Source organism: Colius striatus, chromosome 2 (genome assembly GCF_028858725.1).
Source record: "Colius striatus isolate bColStr4 chromosome 2, bColStr4.1.hap1, whole genome shotgun sequence".
NCBI classification, from domain to species: Eukaryota; Metazoa; Chordata; class Aves; order Coliiformes; family Coliidae; genus Colius; species Colius striatus.
In genome coordinates this window covers 121885687-121903178 of record NC_084760.1, presented here as the reverse complement: position 1 = coordinate 121903178, position 17492 = coordinate 121885687, and the positions used below count along the sequence as shown (strand labels likewise).

At 43.9% G+C, this 17492-nt stretch overlaps 1 protein-coding gene across 6 annotated transcripts in view; it reads right to left on the bottom strand.

The window, feature by feature from the left end:
- The window catches only part of RALGAPA2 (Ral GTPase activating protein catalytic subunit alpha 2), a 121218-nt gene extending 104252 nt beyond the window's left edge, over positions 1-16966 (bottom strand). For all 6 annotated transcript variants that reach the window (XR_009818154.1, XM_061989407.1, XM_061989410.1 and 3 more), the window contains exons 1-3: positions 16561-16966; positions 8277-8387; positions 7615-7664 (exon numbers count right to left, since the gene is read on the bottom strand). Coding sequence is in view for 5 of the 6 variants with exons in the window: in XM_061989407.1 (XP_061845391.1) it covers positions 7615-7664; positions 8277-8387; positions 16561-16666 (267 nt within the window). In the remaining variant the exon portion in view is untranslated. The remainder of the gene's footprint in view (positions 1-7614; positions 7665-8276; positions 8388-16560) is intronic.
- Positions 16967-17492: the final 526 nt, after the last annotated feature.

Here is a 17492-nt window from a genome sequence, read left to right as displayed (position 1 = left end):
TGCAGTAAAGGCAGTATCTTATGTGTTACACAATTTCACCTGAACTTGATCTCAAAGTTCACCTCCAGAAAGTGAACTATTGATAAGGCGTGAGCCGAGAAGGTGGCAAAGCCGTGCAAGAAAGATCCATTTTGAAAAAGATCTTAAAAACAACTTCCACATCCAAGCGCTGGCGAATCTCAGCTTACGGCCAGAAAAAAACGCTGGAAGACAAATGCTGTTGCAGAGTACAATCACTATCAGGAGAAGAGCTTCAACTCTAAACTCTATGAAGCTGTGAGGGTTGGGGGGAAAAGGAACGTGCTTACAGGGGTTTTTTTTCTTTAAAAATGGCAGAATCAAATACCCTGTCAGGTGACTGAATCAAAATAACTCAAGGGTTGAGACAGTGAGAAGACTGAAGTTCCTATCTGAGGAAAGCTTCCATATCCCAAAATCTTTTCCAGTAGCAAAAATGGGGCCACTTCAGTCATTTTCCATGCCATCCTTTTCCACATCTCAAAACCAGGAAAGAAAAATACATGCACTTTGAGAAAATGCAGAGATGTGATTAGTCACCTGCACAGTCCCACCAACCAGAACACTGAAGCCACTTTTAAAAAGCAAACGAGATTCCTAGTGTCACAGCTACCTACTGAAGGTGTGAAAGCTTTGCAGCAGATTAGAATGAATACCAACAATCTACATTCAAGAGTTTACACTTGCTCCTGCAGTATCATGGTTAAATATCATGTACACTATTAAATAAAAACTGCTGAACGTTACAAGTCAATTCAAAGTTACAGACAGAACACCCTTTAACTAGTAATTTTCACATGTGTGGATTAGAGTCCCCAGGCTGAGACGGCCTGACAGTGCAACACAAGATTGTGTTAAGTCATGAAGAAGCTCCAGCTGTTGTCCTTTCCACTTAGCATTTCCAAGAACATTTTCTGCCCCCTCCCAACCCCTGGTGTTCTAAAAAAACCCCACATATTGCTATTCCTATAAAACAAATGATAGTTTCTTCCACTCCAGCGTAGCCTTGTAGCAATACCGCTGTGAATCCAAACTGGCTATTGACATCCTGTTTCTAGTTTCACAGTACACTAATAAGAAATATTTTAAGAAACCCCACAGTGCGAAATAATATTGCTTTTTCAGAAAACACATAGATCTATTTAATGCTCAGTGCTTTGCTGCATCTATATGGTAATCCATTATAGCACACTTGAAATAGAAATTAGGTATTACTACTGATCAACACATCAGGGTATCTGTCAGTTCTTTTAACTGATTATCCATAGTTCTTTGTCTTCTGGACTTCCTGCATGACTAGGAATAATGTCAAGTTTAAATCTTAGTTTACACAGGATGCTGCTTTTTGAAAGCTCTCTCTCTCTTTTATCAAAGTAAAATAAACCTACCAAGGTTTGTATTTCAGCAGACTCACACTGACTTAACCAATACTGCCATTTCTTTTAAAAAGCTTTTTCTTTTTCGCCAACTTTGTGGAATCGTGTATTGATTGGTAGCTTTGTGCCTAGTATTGTGTGCTGTGCTACCCTGTTGCAGAACACAGAGAAAGTGTACACTGAAGATCCCTATGGCCTGAGCATTTTCCAGCTTAACTTAGACAAAAGTGAGACGATAAGCACTGTCGCTCTGCCTTCACAGCTATGAGAAGCTGTTCTGTAACATGCCATACAGAGTGCCTTATTAAACAACAACAAAACCAAATGTGTTCTTGCTGATTGAACGTGCTCGCATAGGCAATCTCAACTTCAGAATAACTTTCATTCCAGGGGAATGGATTCTGAGAAAAAAAATAGCTTTTTCCATACAGCCTGTACATGATAAGGAGTTTCTATCAGTCAGTGGCAGGTGGATCTCCTTTAAGCCAAGACAAATGCAGAATAGCTCTCCTACGCCTCTGTGCTCAAGTACTGGGTGGTGGCATATCCATGAGTTTCAGAGTGTTCGACTACTAAACTCTGCAGTAATTTAGAATTTTCCAGCTTTAGGTGAAGCCAAGAACCCAAAGAAGTATGCCTGCGGCAGTTCCATCTAAATAAATGGATGTTCCTTTTATTGCAATAATAAATTATTTACAGTCACTGAGGAAAAGTCTGCCAGAGCCTGTAAGATACTGTTTAATGTCATGCTTAGGGCAAGAGTATGATCTCTGAAGTTGAACATACGCAGCATTTGGCTAGAATTTACAACAGAATGCTGCAAGAATAACATGAATATTATTTTAAGAACAATAACAGATGAACCAATCAGAATTACGGCAGAATGAACTGTAGATGGTTCAAAAAGTAATTTTCTGTGAGTAGGGAAGAAGGGCTGTAAGCAATTTTATTGTTTTAAACAAATATGCCCTTTTATATTTGATTGAGCTTGAGAATCTGCCAACCAAGACTGTGCAAGACTCGAGGTTAAAGAGTGGAACTGGCAATCACAGTAGTCACAAGGAACCAACTGCAAAGCTGTAACAGAACCTATAACCCGAATTTGAAGCTGTGACTCTTAATGGTAATTTGATTTTGAGTGTCAGATAACCTGCAGATGGGGAAATTAAACCACTGAGCTGTAGAGACACGGGGAAAACGCAAAAAGTAACAAGGAAGTTAAATAAGGGGGAAAAGTTAAATAAAAGGGATAAGCCTAAGAAATGAGAAACCATGACCTGCAGCAATAAAAACTCAACAACATGATTATTCCTTGTAAAGAATATTACAAGTACTTTTCACATTGTGTATTGAAGCTGGCCAAATTCTGCAGAATTCAATCTTACTCGAAATGCAGCAAGTAATTAGGAGCAACATCCTAAGATAAATCATCCTAGGAAAATGTTCCAGATGCAAAAGAACGTCCTTTTGCACATTCGTAAAAACTAGCACCACAGCACTAGTCCTTTAGAAGAGTTATGAATCCATAAGTACTGAAAAGTTTCACTGATGCAGGGTTTTATGAAATTGAAAATGACCTGCCAAAAATCACCACTGGCTCTGAGGTTCGTTTCACGCTGCTCAGTCAATACTGCCAATACACACAGTAGCCTACAGAAAGTAGATCCACACTGTGGTGGAAGAACGTGATACTTAAAATACCCACAGCAATTTTAATCTAGGAGGAACCAAAGTTATAACTTTTTAGAATGATATTTATGTACATTACTTGTATTATGTACTTGGTAGCACTAAAAGGAAGTGTATATTGCTCATCTGTGTCAGTGCACAGAGCTATCTGCTCGCCCACCGCCACAGCAGGTGTTCCTCTGACAGAGGCACTGTATTTACTGCACACGCAATCTACTTTTCAAAAGGGTTCCTAGCAGACTATAGCCAATTATAAACCTATACTGAATTAGCATTAGCATTTGCAGAAGTAGTGACTTGTGCACATCTGCCGTAATAAATTTAGACTATATAGCTGCTTGTGTAATCGTTACATTCACATTCTGATAGCAGACCAATCCACCTTTCAATAGATTTATATCACTTCCTCATCTTCTGAGTATGTGGTCATTTGCAGTTTGTATTTAGATGTGCTTCTAAGGGCAGTGGTACTGTATTAACACCAGTAGCTGCTGTTACAAAATAAAAAGCTCCAAGTATGTTTGGACAATGGTTTACTTCTAATGGTTTATTGATTATCATCTCTGGAAAAACACTCAAAGTGTTATACAGAAGCCAAAGCAGTCCGTGAGTCTGAGTATGCATCATACAAATACAGCAGAGATTATTAGCACATCTATATTCTATTTTACATCCACTCAGTATTTAAATCCACCTGCTGTGTACATACTCAAGAATACTCCACATCAGACCTAGGAACTAGGCATCAACATTTTGCTGCTGAACTTCTAAGGAAAGTCAAAACAGACTTGCTGTTTTGTCAAAACAGACTGCTGTGTCTGTTCCTGTTTACAACCACAGCTAGGCTCTCCACACTTCAGCAGGGCACAAGGCAGATGGGAGAAGGTTAGTCTTGACAAGTGAAAGGGTGTAGAAGCATAATGATAGCAAGACCCATGTGACATGAGATACCTTTCCACAATTAAATTCTGTAGATTCTTTTAAAAAAAGTAAATGCAATTTTGCTTCTTTGGTGTCCAGACCCAGCAACACACATTATTCACATTTTCAACAAGTTCAAGAAACCAGAAGCTCCATACAAAACATGGGTTTTGAGAAATTTAGAGATTATAAACCTTTTTGCACAAGCTCAGTGTAGCACACTGTTACAAAAGAGGGACTCTGAAACACATGAACACTTGATGTTGATGTGCGCTGGTAAAAAATAAACAAGCAAAAATGAAAATCAATGTTTAGTGAGCAGCTTTCATCTTGTGCATCATCCGTAGGAGGCAGGGGCACCTAAACCATCTTCTCAGCTATCTACAGAACCGCAGTGAAACATTAACTACACCAACAGTACCTGAACAACTTTTAGAAACAATAGCAGCTACTCTAAGTGACTTTGGGCAGCTTTGATAAATAAGAAAAAGTATCTGAAAAATACTAAGATACTTTATACAGTGAACATGTAGTAGCAGTGTAATGGATTTTATGAGTGAATTGGCACAAGAAATGTGCCAGTTCTTAACTACTAAAGGTAATTTATTGAGCGGAAAGAAATTGATTTGTGTTATATCAAAACCATCAGCCTGTTCTTATTCCATTACACTTGCAAAAAAATGCTGTGTCAGAAAACCCAGAATCTGACACTGCAAGAAAAAAACCCCACTTTATTATAAAAAAAAAGTACTCCAAGCAGTCACAGTCAAGTAATGGCATAATACTTTCCTTGGCCCTAGACATAAATGTAGTGTAAACTTGTGAGTTCTGTGACACACAGTGCTCAACTGTAACAAATAACACCCTCAATTCACAGAGAACGGTGATGTAAGAAGCAGTATCAACATGTTCTGAAATATACTACAAATTTGGAGATAGCTAATCCTTACCAGTGAAAAGCTAAGTTTATTTTTCACGTCATTTCTGCCTTTTAGGTGACACAGGGAAAAAACATACAGGTAGTTACAGTTGCTCTATCTTTTCATGAATATTTATTTGGAAAAAGACACTAAAAAAAAAGGCCAAAGCACCTTAGAGAAGATAAAATCGGGGCTAAGAACTTTGTCATATTAATTGTCAAAAAGCATATTACAAAATGAGGTGTTAAGGTTTCATATTACTGCTTTCTGATTAGTATTTCTTCTTTAATAGATTGCTTCATGCTACTGTTGAATGACCAAGCTATGTAGCTGATGTGTAAAATTGAGGCTGCAATAAGTTATAACTGAGTCAACTTGGTTTTCAGAGAATTTGGAGAAAAGGCATTCATTACTTTTGCTCAATATACACACTAGGTGTCACTCAAGAACAGCAGCAGAATACCCACCCAACCACATCCCAAAAAGGCAGAAGTCAATTCCTTTCATAAATATTTTTATTGATTTTTTTCAGCTGTTAACCCTCAGTACCTGGATTCAAGATTTGTTAATCCTAAATAATTGTCCATTTAGCTAATTAGAAGAAAACTCCAGGAAACCTCTGGCTCATGCTAACAGCAGATTAAATATAGCAAGCTTAACAATCAATTAGTTTTGTTTCCTATGGCTTACAATATGAATGTTTAATTACTTGGCATTTACATTTTTTCTTGTCCTCTGTTCAGACTGATGTATTCTTGGTCCGTATGTCACAAGGCACTCTAAAAATCTGTTTTTCTACCAAGTGTTAGAGTTATAAACAGATTGCAAACTTGCTTCCAGTAGACAAACATCACGAAGCAGATTGCTCCAAATTCCACACAAATAACTTGAACGACTTCTTCCTCAAAGCTGTTGACAACTAGGCTATAACAGAATTTGCAACTGGGACCCAGAGCAACACTTTATTCACATATAACTAGTTTTTCTTTCATGCAGGACGCTCTCCACATGTTTCCAAGTGGTATGGAACGGGTGGTTAATAGCCACTCCTTTTCAAGACGCAGCAACACATATTTATTCACTTTAGCCGGGTGAGTACACATTAGGTATTTTCAATTCAATGACATAGCCAGAGAAATTTAATTACTATTCAAGACCACAGAGTAAGTGTATTAATGAGCTCCCATTAAATTGCACAGCCTTGCTCAGTAAGTGTGGTGGAACCTTCTCCACTGAGCGTTAAGAAGGAGAGGAGGAAGAATTTCCCCTGCCTCAAATGTGGTCCTAGATGTAGGAGGTCATGTTCTTAGAAGCTGCCTCAGGTGAAATCCTAAAGCCAACTCTTACCAATATCGTAAGTAGCAGAACACACAACTCAATTTTCAGATGTCAGTCTGAAAATGCAGTCTTGCAGTTAAAGGACTGAAGGGAGGGAGAAGATGAAACGGAAGATAAACTTGCTACATCATAGAAGTCAGAAGACGAGATCACAAAAATCCAGGATTTCATGTCATCATTTTCATGGCCATTTTTCATATTACAGGCATTAGGCTGAACAGCATCATCCTTACAGTCAGTACAAACATTATTCTAACTACAAACATTAATACAAAGAAACAAAGTCATACACTTATGAGGTTTTTGGTTTGATTGGGGTATCTTTTTTATTTTTAGAGGGAGGAATAACATTTGAGGACACTTAACCTTTGTTTTACCTTTAATTTCTAGAGTCCCATTGAAAAATTGTTTCTTCCTACCACCTCTACCAAAAAATAACCCACAATATAAACAAAGGTAACGTTTCTGTGATGCAGTCCTCAAGCAAGAGATTAATAGTTGGATTAATAAAGACTAATCAAAAGAAGTGTATTTACCCTTAAAATAGAAATCAGGCCAATTATATACCTAATGAATTGTTAAAAGAAATCCCAAACAAATAAAGACATCAGTAATCTGTGACTTCAGAGACAGGGTAGATCTTACGTCAATACTTGTGGTGTGCATTATAAACAATTTTTTTATATATCAGGCTTTCATCTGGTCCAGTGATACCTAAAATATACTTTTATGTGAGAAAGTAATAGCTCAAATTAAAAGAGTCCCTTGGAAAATGATCTATCATAGTCTATTCTTCTTTAAAGACATCCTAATTTGATTATGCAAAAGTTAGCTAGCTAACATTTCATCCCTAGATACTGCAAACACTGTGATCCCTTGTGCTGGGAAGGATACGCTTGTGGAAGCAAAAGATGCTCCACTGAATTTAAAAACAGGCAAAAAACCCCAAAAAGTTAAACAAATTAACATTCAATACACTCAGATCAAACAGACAGGCAGTAGCTGACAACTCTTATCCTCTCATTTTCCTCATGCTGCAAGACCAAATACTGCAATCCTAACAGATGTCTCCATCTGAAAGGAGTAGAGCCCCAACTCCTGCTGTGACACATTCAAAATAAATGTAACACTGAACTTCATCCTGACAAAGTGTAGGGGAAAAGAACTGTAGTTGTGAACAAGCCCTCCATAAAAGAGAGGCAGGAATGCATCCACTTAAAAAAAAAAGCCATGGACACCTACTGTCATTTTGACTGATCCCCAGTTTCACCTCCTCACTGTAAAGGTGCAAGTAAGCATATAGCACAATGAGATCTGAAACAAAAACTAGTTTCATGGTATGGAAAACTTACTTCAAAAAGAAAGAGAATGGAGTCCAGCTCCTCCCTTTGTGATTTATTCCCTGCAAAACAGAAAATAATATTGTTACTGTAAATACATAGTATGAGATGGGAAAATTACACTGTTGATATTCAACTGAAATCCAAGATGAGGCATTCATTAAAGATGAAGAAAAGTAAACTAGCAAAAGAGCATGATGTTTCCAAACTTCAGTGCCTCTCTGTTGATTATGAATGAGGGACATATAGAGACTCAGATCAGCAGAGCACTGTCACTGTGCTCATCTCCAACTAAACAGCTATTCCTACTGACTTATCTTCAATGCTGATATTCATTCTGTGGATCTCTGATGTTTCAACCGATCAAACATCTGCTTAATTGTAGGATGAAGGGCAGCAATACTTCAAAACAAGATGGGAGGATACATATAGAAATGCATAAAGACCAATTTTTGTGCTGAAGTGACACTTAGCCATAAAAATGTGTCTTCAGACATTTCAGGGAGCAATTTTCAATGCTAATCTCTTCTGACACCACAACATTAAAATAGTCATACTAATTAATAATGCATCTAAGGCAAATATAGAATCATTAGATAAGCTCTAACAGAATGGTTTTGAGTACAGTTAAGGGAAACTGATTCAACAATTTCTGGCAGGACTCTAAAGCTTACCTTTTTGTTTCAAGCTATTTTCCAGTGTTATGAAGTTTTCATAGAATATAAAATAAATTTGAGAATAATTGTTCTCAAAAAATTGCTTCAGGTCACTTCCATCCACAATGTCTGAAAATAGGAACAAAAGAGTTGAAATTTAAAAACTGTTGTCTTCAAAAAAAATTCAGTATTAATAAAATAAACACAATATGAAACTATTTTAGTGACTTCATAAGATGTTCTCTATTAAACTGTGATTCCACCCTTGCAAGTAAAATAGGAAAATTTCTATTTTCACTGAATTTATGAAAGTTTACAGGGTGGCTTATGTTTTAACGAGTCTTGGGTATCTAAACAGCTTCTGTATCATCAAAAAGCCCCAGGTATGGCTGGGAAAAAAACAAACACCAGCAATAATTTCTGTGTCCAAACTGCCAATCCAGTTCTTAAATTTATCTGAGAAGCAGATCAATTCAGAAATTATATTTCCAATTTACTTAAAAAGAACTGAAACCCAAGGACATGTCACTTCCCCAAGCCTTAACGTGGGCCTAAAATTTGAAACAAGCTTATTTTTTATGAAGAAAAAAAAAAATCCAATGTTTTCTCAAACTGGCATCTGCAAAGCACACTGAAGATTCATCTGTTTGCTCTTCATTGTAACTGATTTGGTCAAGAACAGATAGATGATTAAGATAATTGAGAGTATAAAGGGCAAGAATTAACATCTTCTCACTGAAGTTTCACCACTCAAGAAACCCATTTGTTCATCAAGACAGCAAAGCTGATGGCAACAAACCCACCCAATAATATCACACAACTACAGAACAAAGAGTGGACTTCAGCCTTGGACAATTGTGGGTTTGTCTGGTTTTAATTTTAAAAATCGATACCTTTTCAATAGAAAGGCTTTGTTTAGTTGCTTCTACTCTGGAAACAATTACTGCATGGAAACTATACTTGTTTCCTACAAACTACTGGTCTTGAATTTGCAAGCTAAGTGCAATTATTTCTCTCTATGAATGCGTTCTGTTAAATCCAACTCCAGGAGAAAACAAGGCGTTCATTTACAAGGACTTCATATGAAGGAATGAGGTCACTAAAATCTAAACAAAAAGGGAACTTTCCCTTTAAATTGTGAAAGGAGGTGAAAGGAACCGCCTAACCAAAAAAAGTAAATTCTCTTTCTCGATAAATGTGGCATTTCAGTGGTGACTCATCTGTTATTCTGATGTAAGTGTGCATTCTTACAGCTACATCCTTTTCCTATTGAACTAGTTTGTTCCTTATATCCTTCGCAAGATATATAGGAAAACAATTTGTAACCTTGAAATGGGCCAACAACAATACTCCCATTTACTTCCCTGAGAGTAGATATTCTCTCAGAAAATAAGATTTTCTTGCAATTCTGCAAGCAAGTTGTCACCTTGATACCACTGCCCACTTCAATTAAAAAAAAACCAGTCTAAAACATAACAAATAAGCCACACACCCAGCAATTCCTTTGCTCCCTCAGAGAAACAGCTTTCCTGGGCCTTTCACTAACAAATTATTTATTTTTTGCACACATTTAGAAAACACCATTTCTCTACCTCCTTCCCCATGCACATGTTCATGGTGAGGAGCCGTGAAAAACAGCACTGACCACATAGAATGCTTCACCCTGATCCTCCAGGCACAGGAGAGGCAGGTGATGCCTTTTGCCAGCCAGCTATGTCATCCTCTGGGCCATGCCAGTGACAACCCCTTCCAGTAGTCTCTTGCCCCTCTGCATCACGCCAGGTTGTGGGGAAAGCATCTCCAGACAGGCCAGGTCATGGCAAGCACATTGGACTCTCACACACTCCCCACTGCTCTCTCACTTCAGCTCTCCCAACAACTCAGCTTTTCCCACTTATTTCACCAAAAACAGATGGTGACAAGAGTGCTTCCTGAGAAGACTATACTGAAAGTTGGCAAGAAGCCTAAGACTGTAACTTGGATCACTACTATATGTTTAACTTGTAGTACAGTAAGGCTCATTCTTCTGTTTTCTAAATGAGAAACATCAGTGAAAGTTTCATGTACTGTTTATCATTTAAGATATTAACATAATACTGACTTTTGGCAAATCACATTGACTGAAGAAGTATTTATAAACATTCAAGGAAATTAAGCAGCAAGGTTGGGATTCAACTGCAGGTATTAGATTCTGTTTTTATATTTACTCTCAGATTTCTACTGTTGAAAGCAGCCACCTATCAAATTCAGAACTCTGAGCACTTAAAATCTTAGACAAGTGGGCAATGTTATCAGCCATCAGATATATAGCAGCTTTCCAAAAAACACATACAATCTGACATCATTCCCCAAACAAGGATAGGCGACCCACTGGCTAATGTTTCTGATTAATACTTCAGAGCTTCTACAGCAACGTTTAGCAAACAGCAAAGCCTTCATGAGGTACACTTGACACTGCTTCTGTACAAAACATGACAGTCAGCTCATTAGATAACTGCCTTTACATTTCTTTGCCTTTACTAAAGCTTAAGACTTAGGGAAACAAACTACTTGGCTATCATTTAATAACAATCTGTCTTTACTGGCAAGTTTCATTGCTCTTCCTTGTATAAAGAAATCCAGAGGGGACAATAATTGTATCCTTGTAGCATACCAGCTTCCCTTTTATTTTTCCGTTAACTACCAAATCTTATTGCATTCATTTCAGTAGTTAGAAATGCTCCCTGAATTTCATGAACTTCCAAAGTCATTTCACTTTAAGTTCTGTATACAAAGTTCTCTGAATTCTGAGGAGTTTTATCTCAAGTACTTAAAAAAATTAAAGGAAATCAAGAGGCAACTTTGAAGTCATATCCTGGTTAATGATAAACTTTTATTACTAGCCTCACCCCAGAAACAACATACAATTTTTACTTACCTTAAAAAAAAAAAAAACAAACACAAAACCAGAGCCAGACCAAAAACAAACCCCAAACCCAACCAGCAAAAAACCCCATATACAAAAAAAAAATCCCAACTTTTTTCAGATTAAAGCTTTAAACACTAAATAAAAGCCAAGAAGATAACCTTCCTTTCAGTGGAATGTCAGCATGGAAAAATAGCACTACTAAGACAGCCTTCCAATTAGAACAATCTCTAAAATAATTTTAACACCTCAGTTCTAACACCAGCCTGCAGCCAGTCTCCTGATACACCACTTAGTCCATCGGTACACTCAAAACCACGTGTGAGTGCGTACATGACCTAACCACCCGTCCCAGCAAAAATGAATACTCAGGACCAACACAATCCACAAATCTATAAAATCATTTGTATTTGGCACCTGCACCATATCAGTGCTACTTTCAAAACAAAGATATCATCCTTAAGATTTTTTTACATCTAGGTCTGCAATTCAACTTAACTGTCGTCAGCATCTTCCAGACAGCTTGCAGCACATTCCATAGCAGCTCTGGGTAAACTGATGCTTTTCCTTATTTTTAAGTGTGATGTTCATGGCTGTAGCAAATCAAAATCACCAGAGATTGACCTATGCTTCTAGCCTTAGAAGTTCTCAGGCAAATCAAACTCTGAAATTAGGCAGAATAACAAGATGAAAAATCTCATCACCTTCAAGAAATAAAAACTGACTTCATCCCATTTTATGCATGAGCAAAGAGTGACATCATCCAGAGCTCCCGAGAAGCACAGCAGACAGGAGACGTTCTTCCTACTCTACTACTATTCATAAAATTTACTGTATCATGTTAGAGCAATTCTTGAAACCAAGAGAAAAATTCGAAGTAAATCCACTTAAGGCATGCAAAAGTGCTAACTAAACATTTTAATTGGGGCAGGGGGGAGGCAGGGGAGGAATTGAAAGAGTAGTTCCTGTTTAAAAAGAAAGACTTTTACCCAAGAACAGCCACAGAAATGAAGTCTTAAAGAGCAGAGATACATTTTTATGCTAAAATAAAGTCCCATGGAAACCTGGGAAACAGTGGAGAGAGCTTAATTTATTGCCAACCAGAGTGAAAGAGACATACTATTGACTCTGCCACACATTGTATTTGGAAAAAAGTTCCTACTGACTTTGTAACAGTTCTGAAAGTTAGTACATCTTTATACCTATAAAAACAAAATACAGGAAATTTTCTGGTCATTCACCTAACACAAGTGAACAGCACTTTAAAACAACTTTATTCAGGTTTGTATTGTCACGCAAGTAGACTACCCCACAGAAGTAGGAACTCAGGAGACGTTACAAGCAACACAGATTTAATGGAGATCTATTTCAGCTTGGCTATTGGACAAACTTAAACAGATAGTTGGGACCTGAAGCAATAAAAAACTGTGTATTATTGATCCCACTGCTCACACAACCCCTTATTTATGGAAATACACATTCCTTTCTCCCATCCTTCCCCTATGATCGTCTTCTCTCTGATTTTTATCCTCCCATATCCGTAGAATCTCAGAAAAGTAAATGTCACTCTGTTTACAGTTTAATTCCTGTGACTTAAAACTAACACAGGAAGGAAAGATGGCATCTCCTAAGGAAACACAAGAACACGAGCAGTTACTTTGAAAACATATGCCATGATGGCTTGAATGAAGCAGAATGGGACAGGGAGTGAAATAAGGGAGGTGGGAGGAAGACTTACGACACCCACATTCCCACCCCTGGTCAGCACAAGGAGAGGGAAAAAAAAGAAAACAAAAAGAAGAAACATCTCTCTCTTACTACTTAAATGTAGTAATCACAGGGGAATAACATCTTTACATCAGAAGAATTGTTACTCACATCTGTAAGAAACACGTCACCCAAAAAATCAGAAAGAAGTCCTTAACAAGCTACATTTTCACAGACTCTTCTACTTATTTCTGTGTTCTCAACTTTTTCAAAGGGACCATCCCGAGGGAGACTAATCACTGCTTTTCTCACTCAAAATCACACTCAATTCCTCACCCCACAAGCTCCTTGCTTTGGTACAGTACATTCAGAACTTCTTTTGTTTATTTTCTCCTATCAGTGGAACACCACAGGAAAAAAAAGCCTCTAACCTCAAGCACCACTGATGAGCCCATGTTCCAAACCACAGTGAGGTTCTTCAGTGCAAGTCTTGCAGCTTGGTGCATGGCCTGACCTGTTGCAGCAACTCAGGTTCTATACATCCTTCACATCACTAAGAGGAAGCACATTGTGTGGCTAACACTGAAAAATTAGAGCTGCTCCTCAGCCAACTTCTGCTCTCTTGCGATGAGCCACTACCCTCAGGCTCTCTCCTCCAGCCACTTCTTTATTTCTCATAGCTTGTAACACAATGTCTTTGAGCCTGCTACATACCTGCCAAACCTGACTGCAACAGGAGACTAAAAACCGACTAAAGTAATCAAGAACTACAAATCAGATCCTTTTCTCCTTGTTTCTCAGGAGAACAATCTAAAGCAAGATAACCAAATACTGACACTGATTCTCCTGAACTGGGACAGCATGCAAAAGCTCTTAAAAGAGCCCTTTCCTGCTGCAATTTGCTAACAGAGAACACGGGGCCACCTAAATCCTTGCAAATCATAGCTCACTGCTGAAACATATCAATAGATTTCAACGTTCTGAATTTAAAAACCAAACAAACAGGGCTGAAGCTTCAACTGTAAGGCAACACTGGCAAACGGGGCTCAGGCCTTGCCACAGACATGGGAAGCACATCTCAAAATACCATTAAATGACTCCTTTAAATTGCTTTAAAAATCATTTAAAAAAAACCCTAAATTAGTCCTGTTGACCTGAGCAAAGTCTCTACGAATGCATCTTCCAAAGAACCCTGCAGAAAATACTTTTGAGCACTATTTTGTATCTGAAGAACAATGGCGCATCGCAAACAACTCTGATACTGGGTGACACCAATTTCCAAGGCCAGGAACAACAAAAGCAGGAACTTTCTGACACATGCTGGTACTTTTCAACAACTACAATTGGAAGAGCTTACACAGCTCCCCAGAAATGCAAAGGAAGAAACTAAAGACACCTAAGACAGGAGAGGGTATTTTCAACAAGGGTGCCCTATGAGAAGTTTTTACCACCAGGTTTTACTCTTACCTTGAGGGCAACTCTCATCTGGCCATACCAAAGAGCGTTATGAAGGGGTGCTCCGGTGTGGCTGCCCGACGACACCCGACGCTCCCAACTGTGCCCTGGACACACTCACACACGGCCCGCACCGTCCCCTCACGCAACGCGGGCTCCGGGCCGCGGCCCGCACGGGGTCTCCCGGCCCGACCCCAGGGGCGGCCTGCGCGTGGGCGCGTGCAGGCGCGAAGACCTGAGGGGAACCAAGGGGTGGAGAGCGCCCCCCTGCGGCCAGCCCCTCACGGCGCGGCGGGAGACGGGCCCGTGCCCCTCACAGCTCACGGCGCGGCGGGAGACGGGCCCGTGCCCCTCACAGCGCGGAGGGAAAGGGGGCCCGCGCCCCTCACAGCGCGCAGGGAGACAGGCCCGTGCCCCTCACAGCGCGCAGGGAGACAGGCCCGTGCCCCTCACAGCGCGCAGGGAGACGGGCCCGTGCCCCTCACAGAGAGACGGAAAACGGGTCTGTGCCCCTCACAGCGCGGAGGGAGACGGGTCCGTGCCCCTCACAGTGTGGCGGGAAAGGGGTCTGTGCCCCTCACAGCGCGGAGGGAGACGGGTCCGTGCCCCTCACAGCGCGGCGGGAAAGGGGTCTGTGCCCCTCACAGCTCACAGCGCGGAGGGAGACGGGTCTGTGCCCCTCACAGCGCGGCGGGAAAGGGGTCTGTGCCCTTCACAGCTCACAGCGCGGAGGGAGACGGGTCCGTGCCCCTCACGGAGAGACGGGAAACGGGTCTGTGCCCCTCACAGCGCGGCGGGAAAAGGGTCTGTGCCCCTCACGGAGGGACGGGAACGGGGGCCCGCGCCCCTCACGGAGGGACGGGAACGGGGGCCCGCGCCCCTCACGGAGGGACGGGAACGGGGGCCCGCGCCCCTCACGGAGGGACGGGAACGGGGGCCCGCGCCCCTCACGGAGGGACGGGAACGGGGGCCCGCGCCCCTCACGGAGGGACGGGAACGGGGGCCCGCGCCCCTCACGGAGGGACGGGAACGGGGGCCCGCGCCCCTCACGGAGGGACGGGAACGGACGGGTCTGTGCCCCCCACGGAGCGACGGGAACGGACGGGTCTGTGTCCCTCACGGAGCGACGGGAAACGGGTCTGTGCCCCTCACAGAGGGGCGGGAACGGGGCCCGCACCCCTCACGGAGCGACGGGAAAGGGGGCCCAAGACCCTCACGGAGCGACGGGAATAGACAGGTCTGTGCCCTTCACGGAGCGACGGGAAACGGGGCCCGAGACCCTCACGGAGCGACGGGAAACGGGGCCCGAGACCCTCACGGAGCGACGGGAAAGGGGCCCCGAGACCCTCACGGAGCGACGGGGACAGGTCTGTGCCCCTCACGGAGTGACGGGAAACGGGGCCCGAGACCCTCACGGAGCGACGGGAAAGGGGCCCCGAGACCCTCACGGAGCGACGGGAAAGGGGCCCCGAGACCCTCACGGAGCGACGGGAAACGGGGCCCGAGACCCTCACGGAGCGACGGGAAACGGGGCCCGAGACCCTCACGGAGCGACGGGAAACGGGGCCCGAGACCCTCACGGAGCGACGGGAAAGGGGCCCCGAGACCCTCACGGAGCGACGGGGACAGGTCTGTGCCCCTCACGGAGTGACGGGAAACGGGGCCCGAGACCCTCACGGAGCGACGGGAAAGGGGCCCCGAGACCCTCACGGAGCGACGGGAAAGGGGCCCCGAGACCCTCACGGAGCGACGGGAAACGGGGCCCGAGACCCTCACGGAGCGACGGGAAACGGGGCCCGAGACCCTCACGGAGCGACGGGAACGGGGTCAGCGCCCCTCACGGAGCGACGGGAACGGGGTCAGCGCCCCTCACGGAGCGACGGGAACGGGGTCAGCGCCCCTCACGGAGCGACGGGAAACGGGGCCCGAGACCCTCACGGAGCGACGGGAACGGGGTCAGCGCCCCTCACGGAACGACGGGAAACGGGGCCCGAGACCCTCACGGAGCGACGGGAATAGACAGGTCTGTGCCCCTCATGGAGGGAGGGAAAGGGGTAAGCGACGGAAACGGGGTCAGCGCCCCTCCCTGAGCGACGGGAAATGGGTCCCCAGACCCTCACGGAGCGACGGGAAACGGGGCCCGAGACCCTCACGGAGCGACTGGAAAGGGGTCAGCGACCCTCACGGAGCGCCGGGAAGGACGGGTCCGCGCCCCACCGACCGCCCTCCACTCACCCAGTAGTGCGCGGAGGTGCTTGAGGCGGGTGAGTACGTCGCGCTTCGGGTCTAGCGCCTTCTGTGTGGATTTCCTGACATCGGCGTGGCCCTTCCTGGAGAACATCCCGGCTCGGGGCGGGGGGGTGCGGAGCACCCAGCGGGTGAAGGGAAGGGGCTCCCTTCGGGGCCGCGGCGAGTGCGGGCCGCGCGCTGCTGTTGTCCGGGAGAGGGGCTGAGGGCCTGGCGGTCGCGAGCAGGTGCGTGCGGTCGCGCCCCGAGCCCTGCCCGTTACGGCCGCGGCGACCCGAACTACGGGGAGGGAGAGGATGGGAGCGTCCCCGTCGGGCGACCGAGCTCGCCGCCGCCGCACCGGGTGGGCGTGCCAGCACGGAACCGGCCGGCCCCGCCGCCGGCTGAACGCCTCCCGCCCGCGCCGCCCCAGTGCGCAGCCGCGCCGCCCTCGCGCGGGGAAGACTACAGCTCCCGGCGTGCCCCGCCGCGCCGCCGGCGTCACGCTGTCGGAGCGCTGACGTCACCGCTCGGGGCGGGAGCTGCGCGGGGCCCGCGCGAGGCCGAGGAGCCGTTGCACCTGCGGGGCCGCGCGCGCCGCCTCCGCGCCGCCACTTTAGCGCCCGAGTCATTTTCCTCCGGGCGCTGGGGCTACGACAAACGCCCCTGGCAGCACCGACACCGGCGCCGCCAAGGCCGCGCTGTGTGCAAGAGCCGGCGTTTTGTGTCCTTACGCCTGTGACATACAGGGAAGGTGAAAGACTGAGCAGACCGATAGTTACACAACAAAAGCAGGATTTACCCCAGTTTCAAGCCAGCAGGGTTTCAGTTAAAGGTCCTCAGATCTTCTCAGTAAAAATCCTGGGTAGTAAATTTTAAGAAGTTCCATGGCAGGATGAGGTTCTTAAAAAAGAAAAGGTGTTTCAGAGAAATAAATTGCA